Below are 20,179 nucleotides of genomic sequence, written 5' to 3' on the forward strand. Positions count from 1 at the left end.
GGGCTGCGGGCCGGGGGGGCAGCGCTGCGGCCAGGGGGCGGCCCCGCAGCCCGGCGAGCCCCTGCGGGCGGCGGCCGGGGCGCGGCTCGGCGCTTTGTTCGCCGGAGCGGGGCCGTGCGCGGCCACGGCGCCCGGCAGCGCGCGTGCGAGCGGGCGGGCGTGCGCGCCGCCCCGGCGGCGGCGGGACGAGGGTCTTTTCGTGCCGGGGAGGGGCCGCGCGCCGCCTTCCCCCCGGCCGTAACGGCGGGAGCGGGACGCGACCCCGGGCGGCGCCCGGCGCGCAGCTGCTTCGGCGCTTCCGCGCAGCGGCGGGGCCGGCTTCCAGAGCCCTCCTCGCAGGGGCGAGCGCGCTTGTGCCGGCTCCTCGAGTGCGCCCCCCGCCCCCCGTACACCCCTCCTGCGGGGGCTGATGGTTCACAAACGTAGCTCGTCCCCGGCTGACGTTCCCGGAGACGGGAGCCTGGCGGCGGAGCAGCCCAGCCCAGCTGGGTGCCAGCTCCCGCGCCGGCCAGCGGCGGCGGCGCTCGGCGCAGACCACCGCGGGGGAATGCTGCCCCTCCGCCCCGCGCTGCTGCCCAAGCGCTACCGAGGCGGCTCGGCTCCGCGCTCGCGGCCGGGCCGCGCGGCCGCCCGAGCGGCGGCGGGAGGAGGCGGCGGCGGCGGCGGCGGCGGGCGCGGCGGAGGCGGCGGCGTGGGGGCCCCGGCGGCGGGCCCGCGCGGCGGCGGCGGCGGGGCGGGCCGGGTGCCGGTCCGGCGGCGCGGGCCGGGGTCGCCGCGGGCTGCCCGGAGGGGGGCGGAGCAGGAGCTGCGCGAGCCGCCGCGCTCGTGCGCGGGCTGGCCGGTAGGGGCCGTTGCCACCCCCCGCAGGGGGAGGGGGGGCGGAGCCGGGCGCGGCGCGAGGCCGGGTCGCGCGGCGGCGGCGCTTCTCCTGGCCCAGCCGGCGGCAGCCCCCGCGGCGGTCATGGCGGCCGTCCTGTCCCCGCGCCTCTGCGACAGCGACCCGGCCACGCCCGGCGCCCAGTCCTTGAAGGTGAGAGCGGGCGGCGGCGGCGGGCCCGGCGCGGCGGCCTGGGGCTGCGGCGCAACAAGCCGCCTCGGCGGGAGGCCTCGCCCAGCCCCGTCCAACGCGGGCGCCCTGACATGCCCGCCCCCGCCCGGCTCGGCTGATGGCCCCCGGGGGAGCCGGGCGGCGGGGGCGGCCTCTCGGCGGGGGCTTGGCGCCTGCCCGCGGCGCGGGCCGAAGTTGGGGGGCGGGTCCGGGGCTGGGGTCCGGGGTCCCTCGGGGTGGCCGGGGCCCGTCCTCCTTCCCCGGAGTCCTGACGCGCCTGCCCGGCCGCGCCGCGGCGTCGCACCGGCAAAGTTTGGGTCCGGTCGGGGCTGCTGCGCGTAGGCCCGCGGGTGGTGCCTGCGGCAGCGGCCGGGGCTTGCGGCGCCGGGTACTTGCTGCTGTTTCTGCACCCAGGGCTTGGCAGTTACTTTTTGAAAGGTATCTTGAAATGCCTTTGAAAGGCGTAATTCAGGCTTTCCCGTTGCATAATAAAAGATCGTTGCGTAGATGCTGTGATAGGAGTTTGTAATGTAACCTCATTTCCTAAGCGCTAACAGGCGTTTAACAGAAACAGGCGTTTTCAAGGGAAGAGAGGGCTTTTTTTGGCAGTGTTTAACTTTCCATGTAAAGAGAGCCACGAGACTGTCCCCACTTATTATTTTTGGTACACTACAGCATGTCTTAGATGGCGGTGCAAACGTTTTCATTTTCTCTGCGAAGTCCTTGCAACAAACTGCCTCATTTCCTGGAGTGTTTAGTCTGTGAGCCTGTGTGATTGGATTTGCAGAAGTTTTGAGCAAATAAGAAAGAAAAGATGGAGATGGAGGACGCCTATCTCTCCTGTGATATAGGTGCTCGTATTTTTTGACAGTACTGGATTTAGTAAAAGAAAATTTCGAAGCGAAAGGAGAAGCTGATGCAAGGCACTTCCTCTCAACTGTCAGATGGAGGTCTTCCCTTTTAAAAATGTTTTGAAGTCTCTTGGTAGCTTTGGTATAGCGAAGCATGGCGTTGGCCCTGTTTGTGTTTTTGTCTGGCAGTTCAGAAAGTTTGGAGTGCATTGATGTTCTGTGTGGGATGTAGGGATGTGCTGCTGATGAGATACAGCTGTGTCACAAAATACTTCAGTGTGATATTGTTTTGATTGGGGACTGCTACTTGGTATGTTCAGTTGAGTTTATACAGGGTATTCTCAGCAGTACTGGGAAGTAGTATTGCTAGTAATACTAGTGGAGATGCCTACTTACCTGATTCTTTAAGTATAGCTGCATTGAGTAAGCATAGTTTCATTAAATTTATTTTTCAGTTTTTGTTATTGTATGAAAGATGCTCTTCTTGCTCCTCCATAAGAAAGAAAAAAAAAACAAACCTGTGAAGAATTGTGGGAAAACATGAAATAAACCAAAAATACAGGAGACGCATGCTTTTTCTCTGTGGCCTGTCTTGATTATAGGGCTGAGAAATGTTGCATAACAAGTGTAATGTATTCTCATTTGCTGGAATCTTTTAAAATGATATTTCAAGTGATTTGATATGCAAAACATAATAGAATGAAAGACACTAGCTAAGGTAGACCTAACAGTGTTCTTGTCATTATGTAATAAGTAAGTATAATGTGAGTATAATTGGGCTTTATTTCTGACAGGTTAATTCTTCTTTCCTAAACTTTTCACCAAAGTTATGAAATGTGATTCTTTCATGCTACTCGGCAGTTTTCATGCTTAAAGAGCTATCTTGTTCTTGGCTCTACTACTGGTTACAATCAGTGATTCACTTTAACAGTTCTGCCTTCTGTTTCTCAATTATAATCACGCAAGGTTAGTCACTAAATGCTTTGAGAGTTTGATTGTATACTATTATTGGACAATAAAGCAGTAAAAAACGCAAGAAGATCAGTTGAATCATTGGTCTGCTAGATTTTACAGAATTCTTTGGTTTTTTTGTTTTGTTCTTCTTTACCCTTTATTCCCTTGCTTTGTATAGATCTCATGAAATCTGAATAGTGACCATCTGTAAGTTAACTTCTAAATACTCCCTTGTAATGCCTTTTTTCTCTTCTGCACCTGTTGCAATGCAACATCAGATATTTTTTCTTCAGTTTTTCCCCACAAAAGACAAGTCTTTGCTACTTGCTGTAATCATATATCTTTATATACTGTGTACCATTCCTTTTACTTTAACTGTATGTCTGTAAACTCCCGTGTTGCTTTTGGTAATATTTTCCTTGATTTTATAAGCATCAGCTTTTAGCAAGGGCTTGATGTTTTTGCTTTGCCCTTGCTTTTGCTTTGGAGAGCTAGCCTGATTAAGTGAATTAGTCTTGTCCCTGACTGTCACCATTGAGGGAAGTTTGCTGGCTCTACAGCTGTCTGGCCGTGCTGATGCCTTGGGTAGTTTACATCAAGAGCAATGAACTTGATGGTCAGAGCCACAGCTTTTGTCTGTTCAGTGCTCCACCTACACAACAGGTGAGAAACTACCCAGTTCTCCTTCTGCGCTCCTATGTGTCATGCAGCTAGTTTATAGCAAAGAATAATTTGCTATGTAAGCTGTCCTATGAGCTATTTGTAAAGAGTGTTATTAAATAACTCAGTACTTAGGTATATTTAAACTGTGGATGGCCTTGCAGTATTTTTTGATGTTTTGCATTATCTGGTGGATTCTCTTTTTTAATATTTTATCTTCATTTTCATTTCAGGATGACACAGAAGAAAATTCCAATGACGGCAGCCAGCCATCCAAAAGACGACGTATGGGCTCAGGGGACAGTTCTCGCAGCTGTGAAACTTCTAGTCAAGACCTTGGGTAATATCATTTTTTATGATTCCTGCTTTCTTATTGCTAGCTTTACTGTACTGTTTGATATGCTTAAGTATTAGCTCTTCTTTCTTTGCTAGTATATTCTTCATACATCTTTCTGAAATAAGGGAATGTCCTATGAATAACTAGCTGTCTTTTTCTTCCAGCATATTTAAAAACATTTTATTTTAAAATGACACAAAATCTGTTGCATCTAATTTACAATCTGAAGCATATCTCACATGTTTTTAAAATGTTGCATATTCTTTGAATGAATTTAAATGCTGTAGTTTCTACTTTTCCCAGTGTGCTGTCCACTATCATGAATATCCCTTTCTTCGTGTTCTGTCCCTCAGCATATTGATAAATACTGGTCTGGAGAAATACATGTAAAGTGGGGTGTGACAAAGTGACTTTGAAATGGGTTTACAGGACAAAGTGTTCTAAAGCCAAACTTCATAGATGTTGTTCATTGACATATAAGTAGGAACTACTGAATTTCTAGAAATGTAAGTATCCCTCTTAAGGATTCTTTGATTTGTTCTGACATTGTTCTTATTCTTAGATACAGCTATTTTCCTGCTGAAAACTTGATAGAATACAAGTGGCCACCAGATGAAACAGGCGAATACTATATGCTTCAAGAGCAAGTCAGTGAATATTTGGGCGTGACTTCCTTTAAGAGAAAATATCCAGGTATTTATTTTTAGAGTTTTTCTTCTAAAACTCTTTGTCTTTGTACAGTTTGGTTGTAATCTGTATCAGTCTGACTATAGCATGAGCCAACTGATTAAAAAAAAGACCCTGGCAAAAGCAGATCTGAATTATGTATGTTGTACTTTTTGTTACTGGCATATTGAAAATATATCCTATGTTTTTTGAAATAATTTAAGACTTTTTGGTATTGCCAGTAAAAATCTGTAAACAAGTCTGATTTGGGGGTTAGATCAGCAAGTACCTTTTGAAAACTGACATCGGTTTTATTTTGGGGTATTTTGTTGGTGATCTAGTATATACCTGTATCTCTATATTCTGTTTCCTGAATTGTGGAAACATTTATACACTGGAAGCATTTAAAGAAATTAATTGGAGAGGTTCTAATATTTGAGCCTTCATTATTCAGGATTGTCAAACCTTGTTCTTCTGTTGTGGAATTTATTTTGAAAAGGCATATTAAAAGGGAGTATACCTTCAGTGCCTGATAGTGTTTTGTGCATCTGAGCTCTTACGTCAGATTTCTTCACTGTTTCTGTAAATCATAACTACAGGCAGGGTACTCAGAAGAATTGACCATGTCCCTACAGTGTATGTTAAATTTAAATTTATTTTATAAAATTAATGTGTTTGTAGGAATAGTAGTATAATACAGACTTTTACTGGCTGGTAATAAAATTGTCAGAACACTTTGACACTGTTTATGGGGGAGCTGGAGTAACTGCACACATTTTTATTGCTCTTTCTTGTTTTCTTTGGAGATTTAGAAAGACGTGATCTATCTCACAAGGAGAAACTCTACCTCAGAGAACTAAATGTTATCACAGAGACTCAGTGCACGCTAGGTAAGAAGACAAATTGTTAGATTCATGGTTTCAGTGGTGCACTTGACAATGTTGGGTTAATGGTTGGACTTGATGATCTGAAAGTTCTTTTCCAATCTAAGTGATTGTATGATTTCTTGTTAAATTATTAAAAAATATGACAGGCTGAAAATGTGATTCAGTTTGGTAGAGAAGAATTGCATCACTCTCAGCTGAAAATGTAAGTTCTGAGATGAAAACTGGTTTATTATTATTTTGTGTAAATTCGCCATGAAGTATCAGTATTCCAGGTTTATTATAAAAACATAAATTTTTGATCTATTCCAATTACTTGGCAAAATCCCTTCTATATTGTAAATTAACTTTTTAGAACTTTGTTCTCCTTCTAGAATAGAGAACACCATCATTTTTCAAATAAAAAAAGTAATAATTCAGTCTTGTTTTTCTGAGTTAGTTAGAACTCAGCAAACACTTGTGACACACGTTAACTTAGATGGTTCAGCTAATATGTTGGAAGTTAGGAGGGTGTGTATTAAAGCACTTTAACATATGTGAAATGGAATGATGCGACTTATATGGAAAAAGCTTGAAGTATTTTTTCCTCCCTCTGCTAATACATGTGACTTGGAGCATGTTAGAGATTAAATGATGCCTGTCACATTTTTTTCTGTATGTTGTGAGTCTGTGTAAATTTGTGTATTTGTAAATGTAATGTCATTTTATATATGACATTAAAATGTAGTGTCATTTTATATACGAACAATCTTTGGTATACCACCTTTATTTCTCACTTGCCAGCTTTCTTGATTTGTATTTTTTTTAACTTAAATATGTGGGAGAGAACAGTATCTAGTTTTTATCAATAGAAGCAAAATGCTGTATTCTGCCTCATGTATCCAGTAGAGATGTGCGCTGAGTTGACTATCCCTATTCTTTTAAGGTTATATTTGTAATCAGTGGAGGTAAGTTGTGTTGGAACCTTTGAAGGAGGAGTTCTGCATTGTAGCTGCAAACTGAGGCATTCTAACTTCTGAACATCACATGCTTTAATTGGGAGTCAGGAATCTGTGTGCAGTTTGCTGCTCTGAATTGCCCTCACTGTGTTTCTTCCTTGATTTGAATAGAGAGGTTATGTAAATTTCATAATTTCAGTTAAAGTTCTGCAAGTTAATAAAACTAATGCTTCACTAATACTGGAAACTGAAACTAGCAGTTGAGCAGATCCCGCTTAGAACAGAGGTTTCGCCTTGCAGGGGAGTTTAGTAGGTGGCTGAGTCGATGTGAAGGGGTCTGTAGTTCTAAGGAAGGAAAGAAATAAGCCTTGGCTCCTTGGGTAGAAGCAAACTCCCAATCAGCCTTGAAAGCTAAACGGCACAAGTTCACTCCTATATGAGAGAGAGAGAGAAGCATTATTGTGCACAGCAGGTTGTTGTCTTTAGCTGCTCAAAAACTTGATCATTGTGGGATATAAATAACCTACAGTTAGTTTTGCCAGATAGCATCATTATTGCTTTTATCTATTTTAGGTCTAACAGCTTTGCGTAGCGATGAAGTAATTGATCTTATGATTAAAGAATACCCTGCCAAACACGCTGAGTATTCTGTTATACTGCAAGAGAAAGAACGTCAGCGAATAACAGACCATTATAAAGAGTACTCTGTAAGTAACTAGCATTGTAAGTGAACCAGATCTGTAACATGTGGAGTATAAGAAAAGGCTGTTCTCAAACTGATAGTGGAATGTATGTGAATTAATAAAATATTTTTTATTTTCAGCAAATGCAGCAGCAGAACACACAGAAAGTAGAAGCCAGTAAAGTTCCAGAATATATTAAAAAAGCTGCCAAGAAAGCTGCGGAATTCAACAGCAATTTAAACCGAGAACGAATGGAGGAAAGAAGAGCCTATTTTGATTTACAGACACATGTAGGCAGATTTAAATTTCTTATCGATATCAGTAGGTAGCTCCGTGCTTTTCAGTAAAGTTGGTTTTGGTACCATTTTAACTATTTTATTATCAAAGGTTTTGATTAGTCTTGTTTCAGTGATGTAGGGACTTGAAAAGTTTTGCTGTTAAATGGGTAATACTGCTAAAAAAATAATCTCAAATATATTTAATGTGAAACTTTTTTTTTTTTAAACTTGAAAATACTTGTCTCCGGGAGCTTTACAAATTTCAGTGTTACTTTGTTGTTATGTCTTTAATCTGCTGGTAGTGGTATAAAACTAAGAGGGATGCTTAGGTTACTAAGAAGCTTCTGTTGCTATTGTATCTATTCATATAAATGGCTAATTCTTTTTTGGAATACCTCCAAAATTTTGACTGAACAGTACCTAGAGTAAAAGAGGAAACTATCCTCTAAGAGAGTGCTGCCTGTCAAGGTTATGCCCTTGATTTTCTTAGGTGTTGTATTATTATTGTATTAGATACATTTCATGCTCCTGTGCCTGATTAAAAAAAAAAAACAAAAACAAACCAAAACCAATTAGCTGGCATTTTGAAGCAAGACTGTTCTACTTGTGTAAAGACAGTAAAAGCAAAAATTTTCTCTATGCAAATCATTACGTGACAGTCTATTAAGGAAAATTTACATTTTTCTAGTACTGACCCATGTTCAAGACAAGATAGTGGATAATTAGTTTCATTTTTTCCAAGGGAAAAAAGGCTTTTATGTAAGCTTCTCGTTTCCATATATTCACATTATTAATTCATGTCTTTATAGTACAGTCTGGTTTCAGAATTAGATGGACATGTTCTTGCTACCCTCTACCAATATGGACCAGCGATGATAATTCATGCTAAAGATGCCAGTCACGAAAGTTGTTTACTGTTTCAGTTGTTAGCTTTTAATTTTTACATTACTTAAAATAATATATTGTTAGAAGTGGTCTTGCCTAATATTCATTCAGTTCATTAGGTATTTAGTGATTGGACTTAATCAGTAATACTGTTTTGTGAGTGGGATCTCTTACCATTTTAATGAATTGGATTTCCCATGGGAGAACCCGATTGGCTGTTCCAACTCAGTGAAACTGGTTAGTTAAAAAATATTTGAGGGGGTAGATGGTGAGGAAGGCTCAAAAGTTTGTATGTGAAAGAAGAACGTCATTGTTTTGTATTAAACAATACAGATTATCCAGGTGCCTCAAGGAAAATACAAAATCTTACCTACAGAGAGAACAAAGGTTAGTCCTTATCCAGTGGCTCTCATACCCGGCCAGTTCCAGGAGTACTACAAAAGGTATTTTAAAAGCATCCTAACTGCCGACTCTCTTGCACTGATCTATTTTCTCTACATCTAGCAGATAGAAAACATTTCAGTGTATTAACTGTAAGGTTTTGAATTAATTTAATGTGTGAGACACTTGGTAGTCTAATAGCTGCAGAGCATGACAGCTTTTGTCAACAAAACGGTACTGGCTGCAAGAGTACTGTCTCCACTGACGTATCACAGTGCCTGAGATTTGGCCTGCTCAGATATTTACTGTGGTAAAAGGAGACATTGATTTCACTCCTGCTACCCTCATGTGTTTACTAATCTGCCTCTGCATGTGTGCTAAGGTTAATGTTGCTATATTAAAATGTTGTAATGCTGGCTTGTGATCACGTTTTCTGTGTTAATGGTGTTGCTGCCCTTTTAAAAATTTGTAGAAAGTTTTTAATTAAAAAAAAAATAGTTTTGTCTTGTGGGCTAAGTTTAGTGTTGGTTTTAGAAGTGAGAGGGAAAGGTATTGCTAGTTGGATAGTCATATTTCATGAAAAATGTGTATTGACTGTCTACACAAATTTAAGACTTTACCAGTAGCGTTCTCCCATTTGACAAATACGTAGTGATTTGAAAATTGTTAGCTAAGTCCTTACCCCTACCAACAGGGATGGTACTCATCCTGTATATATACAGTTTTCTTTAGAGAAGCTCTTTATTTGCATATGCCTTGCTCATTCCAGTCTGTGTGCAAACAGCCCACTCCAAATTTGCATGTTACAGGACATCCTTGAAGGACTTTAACTTTAATAAAGTAATTTAATTAAAAATACTAGATACCTTGTGTATTTTGCAGTTATAAGCTGCAAGTGAAACTGCTTGTCCTTAATGAAGGACACAGCATTTCAAAATATGCATCAAAATAATACCCTATTCCTTACAGTGTTCATCCTTAATAGTAAGAGGACTTTCACTTTTTTCTTAGTATTTAAGGTAAAAAAAAAGGGGGGGTGGGTAGATACACATGTTAAGTCGTATCTGGCTATAAGCAATGTGATTAGATCTTCACATTCTTCTGAATTATATTTTTATACACATTTTATGTTCTCCTTCAGTAACCAAAGAACGTAAAACATAGCTATATTCTTTACTTTCTTCGCTTTGGACCCTAGCTGTTTGCGTGCCCTGGGTTAGAATTGTTCTGCGCATGCTTTGGGAGCACTGTACATTCACTAATGAAGTGTGTAGTCCACTGGGCATAGTAACGTGGATTGGCTAAAAAATTTTTAGGGGTTCCATGGCCTCTTATGATTATGTAGGTTTGGAACATTGCAAATATATTCTTCCTGTGTTCCATGAATATTCACCATACAATGGAGACAAGTACTAGATGGTATCACATTTGGTAGGAGAAATTAGTATGTTTTCTGTGTTTTCAGAACTGCGTGTTTTTATGTGCTTTTCCGGGGGAAAAAAAAAAAGCAGCTTTTCTTACTCTTTCTCATTGAAGTCCTGGTATGCTGTGTGACTTTATGCATAAACATTAAATTATTTATTTTAATTTTAGATACTCTCCAGATGAACTTCGTTACTTGCCATTAAATACAGCTCTTTACGAACCTCCTTTGGATCCAGAGCTGCCTGCGTTAGACAGTGATGGAGATTCAGATGATGCAGAGGAAGGGCGAGGTGATGAAAAACGGAAAACCAAAGGCAATTCGGTGAGACAAATTGAAAGTATTTCAAAGACAAAAAGATCCTTTCCCTTCACTTTTGTTGGTTTCAGTAGTTTCTTTAACATTCACAAAATGAACGAGAATCATAAACTAAAAAGTGTACTCCCTTTTTTTAATACTTCTATTTTATAACCTTTCTCTCCAGCTTTCCATTTTGCTCCATTTTTAAAGTAAATTGAACAAATATTTGAAATTTTAGGCCCTTTCTTCCTTCTTTTTAAAGACATTTTGAAGAATCTTCCCAACCACAGCTCTTTGTTATGCCTTTTTCCCAAGGGGAAGTTGGTAGCATTTCTGAGGGGAATGAACACTGTAGTTCAGGTCACAGCATATTTTGCTCTTTAAGTCCCACAGAATCTGTCACAAAGCAAAGAAAGGTGTTGATAGCCTTACAACTTTTTCTTCTTGCGACATAGAAGCAGGAGGTACTTGATACAGAAACAGTTATTTTATTCCGATGTAAAGAGAAGGTAAAAAGCACTGGGTTTTTACTTTAAAATACATCTTTTAAAAGATGTTTATGTTCTGTTACTGGAAGTTAAGGGAAACTTTTGCATGCCTACCTTGATAGCATTTTAGATGCTCAAAATCAGCTGAACTTCAGATGAGCTGTCTGACTACAGCTGAACTGCTGGTATATTGTTGTAGTTAGTATGTTGGTGACAACCACTTTCCAGAAGTTTAATCCTAACTTTAAGAGAAATAGAATGTAAAATCACAGGTGCTTTTAACAGTTTCTAGTTCAACTGATGAAGATGTTAGATGGTGGATACCTATAATGCTAAAGCTTCATATAAATGTTTATTTTGTTTGAATATTCATAAGATACTCATAAATGAAGAAGAAAGGAAGGGGTCAGCTTTTAGGTTAATAAGGGAGGGATAGCTGTTAATACACCCTTTCTGCTTGCATTTTTTTGGAGAAAAAGAAATCATATAAACTTAGCATGCTAAATATCAGCTCAAAATTTTGACTTAATCACACTCCAGCTTGTTTACAGTTAGTCTTTAACTGTTTCTTCCCAGTTCCCTTTTCCACTGACATCTATTCCCTTTAAAGATAAAGAAAAGTAATGGGACTGAGGAGACTATCCTTTCTTTTTTACAGAAATTCAGAAGTCTTTTTGGTGACAGAATGCAGAAGGGAAATGTCCTTGTGTTGGAAAAGTGTAGGGAAAATTTAAAATGGGATTCCTGTGAAGTGGGTTTGTCTATAGGAACAGGGGTCCTTTTCTAGTCATTGGGGTGTATTGTTCAGGAAAAATACATGTTGAACACAGAGGTGCGCAGTTGTCAGGACTCTCTTCCTGAGTTTTGGGCTACCTACCATTTGTCAAATCTCCCTGGTGAGTCCTACAATGTGCTTTAAGCTTTTGCTTTTTCACCCTCCCTGTTGTTGGAGTCAGGTAGCAATTTTCCTGTTCTGTAGTGTTTTAATGGGCCTGTCCTAAATAATCCTTCCCCTAAAATAATGGTGAAACATACAATTTCTTATTGCCACATAGTGTGCTTTGCTTTTACACTCCTCCCTTTGCCCTGTGTCTGTTTTGTCTGGTTTAATTTTAGGCTCTGGGGCATAGGCTCATTACTGTGATGTTTGTACAGAGTGCCTTTTACTGTAGGGCTCTATTGTTACTTGGCCTTCTGGTTTTTATTATAATAAATGTGATTAATCATATTGCTTTCTTCTGGAGCTTTTTGGAGGCCTTTATTAACACTTTTCTGAGAAAAAGCTTGTGCTCCTGTTCTTAATTATGCTTACATTGGTCTCTCACCCTCTTTGAACCTCTTGCCCTCTTTCTTGCCTCCTCATTCCTCAAAAAAAAAAAAAAAAGCTTTAACTGCAGCGTAAATTCTGTTGTTTGGTTCTGTATTAAATATTGAAGCGTGTGTTGCCTTTGATGGCATTCTGCTGCTGCAATCCAAATTAAGTATTTCGATTGCTCCTGGTGAAAATAGTAGATGAGGGTGGCAGAAAATAACTTCACATGTTTATTAATTCAAGGCAGTGCTATTTGGTGGTACACTTCAAATGCATGGCAAGGGCATTTTTAACTTTTGCTGGCCCTTTACTTCTTAAACAGTATCTTGCGTATAGTGGATTTCTTGCTAAATTTTAAAGGAAAATGGTTCAAAGAATTGCAGTGTTGTGCTTCCCACCCTGGTATCAAGATGAACTGGAAAACATGACTGCTGCTGCTGATGCCAGTCTCTTAGCATGAGAAAAAGTAGTTCATGAAGGTTATGAGCAAAAGTGTTCTAGATTGTGCTGTACCCCATGCTTTTGCAGAAGGAAAGATGTATCCTTCTCTTACCTTAGTTGGCTCTCAGGGGCATAGGAAAGACTTGTCTGTCTATCCAAAAAATAAAAAATATAGCTATGATATTTTTATTATAGGACAATTCGTCTGGCAATGTATCTGAAGGTGATTGCGCCACAGACAACCAGGAGGATTCTTTTCAGGGAAGACAAAAAACAAGAGACAAAAGTGCTACACCAAGAAAAGATGGTTCCAAACGTTCTGTATTATCCAAGTCAGTTCCTGGGTACAAGGTAGAAGAAAAAAGCCCCTGACTGAACTTCTTTACTGACCAGCCTCTCCCTGAAATATTTGTTTTTTCAGTAATATGGGACTTCTGCTCGCTGTACTTCACTAGCTGCTCTCCTGTTGTGTGCTCCATCTGTTTGCTTCCTTACTTCCTTTTTGCTTTTATTTCATGTGGGGTTTTCCTTTACCCTAGCTATACAGTGGCCTCTGTTTCTGTCAACTTCTCAGATTCCCAGGTAGTAACGCTGTAAAAAATCTGCTGTGGATTTATCATTGGAACTGTACACCTGTCTGTCTGCCTTAACATAGCAGTCAGAATTACTTGCCAGTTCAAAACTAGCATTCATTATCCATTACTGCTTTTTCTGCTATTTGGTGTGGCAGCATACCAAGAGATCCGTGCTGTAAAGTGCAGCTACGTGGCTGAACATATTGTTACGATGTTCATTTTGAGCACAGACTTTCATCCTGAGATGTTACGACGTACAGGATGGAAGGCAAGAAGCTTACTACAGTTGTATAGGCAACACTACATAACCACTTTAACAGTATATGGAAAACAGCTTTTTATGTAGCTCGTACTGTGTAGAAACATTTGTGGGCAATATGGTTTTATCCAAGCCAAAAACTTGGGGAGGTTGTTAAGACATATCAGCTGTCGAGCAGTGATTGCCAAACCTAAGACCCAAATCTTCAGTATTACTGTATAATAATTTCAAAAATGAAGATGAAAATAAGATTAAGAGAAAAATACTTTTCAGGAGAAATGGTAATTGACATGCATTATTTATATGTGGTTATTATTCTGCATACTAAGAGAGGATGTGAATATAATGTAACACTTTTAAAGCACGTTACTGCCTAGTCCTGTTCCACTGAAAGGAATGAGAATTTTCCATTGACTTACATGGGAGCAGGAATAGACCTGTAAGGAAGGAAAACACTACATTAAGATAGTGTTTAGTATTTAGCAATCAAGAATGCTTGTTAGGAGAGGTTATAGAAAAAGAAACACTTTTGTCAATGACAAGATCATACATACTGAGAAACTGTCTCAGCAAGTGAGCTGTCGATGGCTTGCATTTTATATTCATAAATATTTACTATCTGTATTTACCAAGTTAATAGTAAATCAACCATAACTTATGTTAAGCTAATTTCCAGCAAGAATTGGACAGCTTTGGTGAATTTTCTCTACATACAGTATCTGTACAAGTTCATAACATACAGCAAGCTCCAGTTGCGTTTTCTCTTTTCAGGAACTTACTAAGAAATATGCAAACTATGGAGATTTAGACTGTGGTACCATATGTATATTTTTTTATATGTAACTTTACAAATTGTTGTAGACACCAAATGTATACCAATATTCCCATGAACATGAAATCCAAAGATAGAACTTGAGGTTTTTTTTTTAGCTTCATTTGACTTGACATTAGAGATTGTGTGCCACTGGTTTACAGAAGTTTCACTTAGCTGGGAATGCCGGAGTGATTATTAGTCCAATCTGTGTAATGGCCTTATGAGTGCATAGAGAGAGAACTGAAGGGCAGAACTTTCTGCAAGGTTCTGAACTTCTAATTGTAGAAGAGTAACGATGGTATGCAGCATTGCATTTTGAAAATGGTTTCCTGTAGCAATTACTTACTGGTTCAAAACCACCGATGTTGTTAGTAACAAGGTGTTACTGTAAACTTGCAGTGCCACATCTCGGCAATGTCAGCATGTCCTGCCTGCATCAGCCATCAGGCTGTTGATAAGTCAAAGGTGGTGATGTTGTGTTGGGAGGGTGAGAGGATTGGCTTTCTTGTTTGTGGGAACGTTTAAACGCTTTCAGTAAACCCAATTACGTGAGCTGTTTTAACTGGTAAGACAGAACGATTCTTGTTTGTTAGTCTATAAAAAACCCAGATAATGATATATACCATATGTGCCTAAACGTTAAGGCACTTTGAGCTGAAGGCTTAACTGGTTTAAAATGTTGTCCCTGTGAATTCTAAATCTTTGTAATACTTTTGTTCTGTATTGTTCTCTAATATCTGACTATTTTTGTAGGGCAGTAATCTTTTGGTTACATGTAGTTAAAATTGAAGGATAATTACTATGGCATTGACATGCAAATGTATAGTTACAGCCACACGATGAGTATTAGAGGATTCACACATTTCCACTGAGTTATTTTTAAGTAAAAGAAATAATGTATTTTATATGGAGCCATTTTTATTGTCAGTTCTTTAACAAAGAACGGTTAGCGTGTGTTCTACATTTTTGTCATGTTACAAGTAGTGAGTCTGTGTTGCTGCAGGACTGGCTACGACAATTGCACACACAGGGTACTGTTAAAAGTACAGGAGATCTTTTGCACATAAAACTGAAATGTATTGAGAAACTGTATTTTACAACACTTCTGTTTCGGGTCACTGTGTATAAAAATGGAACGCTTTGCATTCGGAATAGGACCTTATAAAAAGGTGTAGTTGGAATGCTTGCTTTGTGAGCTGCAGCACAGCAGCATGGAAGTGAAAACTTACGGAGCAGGGCGTCATCGTTCTGACTCTGCATTCATTTTCTCTCCCTTTCTCATACCAATAAGATGAGGATGTAGAAAGCAAAATTGACTCTATAATCAGATGGGATATTGTGACTTCCCATTTGGATTTGATAGACTTTTTTCATAGCATTTCTAAAAGCCATTTACGGTGGTAGAACTTGAACTGATTTGAAATGTGAATAGTCTTGCTTTTTTTTTTTAATTATTTTTGTAAAAATACTTCCATACTGTTGGAACTTTATTAGTAATAGGCTGTGATTCTCACCCCCCAACATGCACGATTTTTAATGAACAGAATTTAGTGAAGTAAGACTAGATGGAGCGTTTTTAATAAATGCATCTGTATCAGTGTCTAACTTTAGAGTTATGTGTATCAGAGTGTTAACTGCACATACCCTAACGCAGGTACAGCGACCGAAAAGCAGCTCACTTGAGTTTTCTTGCTGGAGTACCGGGGAGTATGCTGCTGTATATTAAAGGCTGTAAAATACAAACCTATAACAAACTAGAAGTCTGATTAGAAAAGTGCACATGCTATTCTAGAAAGGCTTGGTTTAGTTAGAAATAGATAAAAACACAGTAAGAAAAAAAAATAATAGAAAGTAGCCTAAACAATGGAAGGGTAAATGCTGCAACACTGACGAGGTTTAAGCATGTGCCACTTTTGTTGGGAGGAGCAGGGTATAAAGGTATACATGTAGGACACATAGTATAGTTAACAGTAAAGGAGTTTGTGTGGTTTTGCTTCCATTATATTTATTATTTTGTAGAGATGTTTGTGAATGTTAGACTTATTTTATTGTTTTATTATATTTATGTATAAAACAGGTTGACTCTGCTTTTTTATAATAAATAAGCAAAAAAAAGTCTGTATGAATGCCTCTGTCATCTTTTGAAGGAAGTTACCTATAAATATCTGGTATGGTGTTTTGTTTTCTCAACTAAAACTCTTTAGACCAGAGAATTTGAAGCAGACTGTAGCCATATTTTAATTTAAGAAGCAGTTTGAAAACTTTAAGAAAACTTAAAGCACTGCGTCCTGACTACTCTAAAAATGAATCAAGATACCTTTCTAGGTGCGAAAAAAAAATGAGGAAATAGACACACTTAGATAATTCCCAAGATCTTTTGCAGTACAACTTTTATGCAGTTTATATATATGTATGTAGAAAGAGAGTTCTGTTTTCACTTTTAAAATGTATTTTAAAATTAAACTTCGTTCTTTTCCCCACTGGTGGGAGTTGACTGGGACTCTTCTTGCTTGCAAACAAGCTGTTTAGTTCTTTAGAAAACAGTATATGCCTTGAACTCGCTCTGCTAGCTGCCTATTTGCAGCAATTCTTTTTTTTTATAAAAACCCTCTGGCACTAGTCGATTTAACATCAGTGAGTACTATATGAATTTTAAACTGCGTTTCTCATGGATCTCATTATGCAGTGGTCAAAGCTCAACAATATAGTAACTGAAATCTGTCTGAAATTTGTAGTTCCTTACTTCTTTGGTCCTCATTGGGATAAACCTCTGTCAGTGTATCTCTTGGGTTGGGACACAGAATACAAACACACCGTTACTCGCGGTAACAGCCTGCTGTTTTCTCTTACCTTTTAAATGGATCTCATGGACCCCAATACACTCCAGAGGATCACTTACATTATGTATGTAAAACTAGAGTTAAGTGCAAGGCTGTGTTTCTTACAGTGAACATGACTGGATACAAGAAAGAATGGTAAAAGAGACAGCTGTGTACAGCATAACTAACCAGATATTTTGGAACTAAAGATAGAAAAATCAAGTTTATTGCTTTTGTAATTAATTTTCACTGTTTAGGAAGAAATACAATGCAAATGGAAAATTTTATTTCATTTGCTCCATAAACAGGAAATCCGCATGGAGATTCATAAAGAAGTATTCTATGCTGGAAAAAAGTTACTAAAGTTTTTCATTTTATGTCACATTTAATATACATTGAGAAGAATATTAGCTGATGAATTAACAGGAGGAGGCAAGTAGATGCTTTTGCTCCAATTCAGTTCACGTAGAACTCGCTGTGTGTGCCAAACACAAAAATTTACGTAGTTAATCTACGATATTTTTCAATGCTGCTGCTTGTCAGTTACTGCCATACGTTTTAACGGTCACACATCTTAACAGATAGTTCATTCATTTTAAGAGTTAAGGAGATAAATGACATTTCCTGTTAAATCTGTAAATTCTTCTGGAATGAATTTATAGCCCTCTTCTACCCTTCCAGCCAAAGGTCATTCCAAATGCTATATGTGGAATTTGTCTGAAGGGTAAGGAGTCCAACAAGAAAGGAAAAGCTGAAGCTCTTATACATTGCTCCCAGTGTGACAACAGTGGTAAGTATCTGCATACACTAAGCGGATTCCTAAAGGAGTTTGTTTGACGGATCTTTTTGTGAAAATATTTAGTGTACTACACATATGTACCAACTGTTTGGTTGCCCTTTCTGTCCTTCGTTAAGACTCCACCTCCATTTAATGTGACATGTACTAGCACATTCAGTACCCTGTGGGACCTCACCAGGAGGTGAGCTAAGCTTCAGCTTCTGTAAAAGCAAACAGTCTTAACTAATTTTATATTTCATTTCAGACATAAAAGTAATAATATTGGTTTTAATCTAGGCCACCCTTCTTGCCTTGATATGACCCCGGAGCTTGTTGCTATGATTAAGACTTATCCTTGGCAATGTATGGAGTGTAAAACATGCATTATATGCGGGCAGCCTCACCATGAAGAAGAAATGATGTTCTGTGATGTATGTGACCGTGGTTATCACACTTTTTGTGTGGGGCTTGACGCTATCCCTTCAGGTAATAAAGTAAGAATTAATTGTTCCTCTCCCACCTCCTCTGAATCCTGGGCTTTCTCTGTCAGAATTAATTACTCATTGCTTTTGAAAGAATAGTTTAAAAGAAGCGTGAAGGGTAGAAGTAAGTAATACTGTAGAAAAGCATTCACACTGTAGGACCCAATTTTTTCTTAATAAGCTTTATTTCTGTATATTTGGTTGGGCGGTTTAACTTGGCAACTTCTGTATAGGAAATATAATTGACTTTTACAACCGAATCTGAACAGACTTTCAGAACTCAGGGTTTCTTTCCGTATCCACAAAATACTGAGAAAAATGACCTCTTCGTAAAATAAACCTGTGAAGAGGCTGTATTGCTGCATACTGCTGGCGTACAGCTTTCGCATTAATAAAGCATTTGTGCTGTTATTTCAGTTTCTAAACTAAAAGCTATGCTCAATTTTATGTTTGTAAGCACCCTTCCTTCCCATTTTTTTCTTACACATCAAAGCTGGACGTGATGTCAGGCAGCATGTACCTTTACTTTACCTGGTCACTCCTATCACCTGGCCAACTCAAGGCAATGTAAAGAAAATTACTGGTAGTACTAGTACTTGCTTTTCACGTAATACTAAGTCCATGGTAAGGTAGTTCATGAGTAAGTGTTCAGCAACTGCCAGTTCTGCAGTGACAGTATTCCTTGTAACTACAGTACTGCATATTCCCATTTTGGGAAGCCCTGGCACTAGCTGTCACTTCTGTACGGGTCCTGTGGCTGATTTAACTTTCAGGCTGACCTAAGGACAGAATCTAAACGTAATAGACTATTCACCTACAAAACTTTAAAATTACCGAAGCAGCCTTTTATGATTCCAGCTGTTGTAATACAAACAGTTAAATGCTTCTGCTCTTTGCTCAACCCTTTATTGTTCCCTTAGCAAGCGAGCTTTCATATGAGGTCTGGTCATGAAACTCTGCCAGCAGTTTGTGCTGTGCTGAAATAACAAGCACTGGTTTGGGGAACGGGACCCCACACCTGAGGTAGAAGAGCAACATTCCCCCAGCTGCTGTTCATTTCTGCTCTGGGGAAGTGTCTTTAACCTCACACCATGGTCATTCACATGAAAATAAAACTTTCAAACTCAAGCGTTAGTTTGTCAGCCACCTCCTTAGCAGTGCTGGCACCTCTTGGGGTCCATAGAGATCAGTGTAGCCAGGTGTTGCGCGTAATCAGCCCGCAAGGGAGGGTGAATTTTACATGCTGCTTTTTGTACCTTTTAGAAAAGATGCTTACGTTTTAAATAAAAGCACTGGTGGTTTACATTAAAGGAAGTATTGCAGATAGATGAGCACCTATCAGAATGGTAAAAGGTGCGTAACTAGGTGACTGAGTAACAAAGTTTCCCAATAATTGATAACTTTCTTTTCTTAGGTCGCTGGATTTGTGATTGTTGTCAGAAAGACCCTCCCGTACCCAGAAGAGGAGGAAGAAGGGGGAAAAACAGCAAGGAGGGCTAACCCCCCCCAAAAATTTGCTGTCCAAAAACTTAACTGCACAAACTGAAGTGATACTTTGGTGCTATTTAACCAACCACTCTTAAGAGGAACAATACCACTTTTTACCAAATAAACTTTTAATTTTGTCTATATAATGATTTTTTTGTGATACAAGTCACTAATGATGTCCTGTCAGATGTCTAGATAGAGACAGACAAGCCAAATTGCCACTCAAAATGAGAAGGCTTTCAGTAATGGAATTTAAATTGTACATGCACAGTTCGTATAAAATTACAGTAATGCACTTATTTATTTCAGTGCACTCATCAGTAAGCTCTGTGAAAAGAAAATTACAGAGCCATTTAAATACACACTATTTGCATAGCAACTGGTTATTTTGAAAGACTCAACTAAAGCAAAACGTACTCCTGGAAAAACTAACTT

The 20,179-nt window shown here is 39.8% G+C and overlaps 1 protein-coding gene across 5 annotated transcripts; it reads left to right on the forward strand.

Annotated features, from left to right (window-relative positions):
* The first annotated feature begins 244 nt into the window (after positions 1-244).
* PHF10 (PHD finger protein 10) lies at positions 245-19,893 on the forward strand. Of its 5 annotated transcripts, none has more exons than XM_055713563.1 (12): positions 245-1,030; positions 3,747-3,853; positions 4,413-4,543; positions 5,329-5,406; positions 6,912-7,045; positions 7,162-7,311; positions 8,518-8,627; positions 10,159-10,312; positions 12,725-12,880; positions 17,678-17,786; positions 18,072-18,260; positions 19,671-19,893. In XM_055713563.1, the coding sequence occupies exons 1-12, from the start codon at positions 410-412 to the stop codon at positions 19,754-19,756; spliced, it is 2,025 nt and encodes a 674-aa protein (XP_055569538.1). In that variant the 5' UTR covers positions 245-409; the 3' UTR covers positions 19,757-19,893. The 5 variants fall into 5 exon arrangements, with proteins under 5 accessions (XP_055569538.1, XP_055569539.1, XP_055569537.1 ...); XM_055713564.1 differs by having other exon boundaries at positions 268-1,030; positions 4,419-4,543; positions 5,323-5,406; XM_055713562.1 differs by having other exon boundaries at positions 286-1,030; positions 5,323-5,406.
* Positions 19,894-20,179: the final 286 nt, after the last annotated feature.

Source organism: Falco cherrug, chromosome 6 (genome assembly GCF_023634085.1).
Source record: "Falco cherrug isolate bFalChe1 chromosome 6, bFalChe1.pri, whole genome shotgun sequence".
Taxonomy (NCBI): Eukaryota; Metazoa; Chordata; class Aves; order Falconiformes; family Falconidae; genus Falco; species Falco cherrug.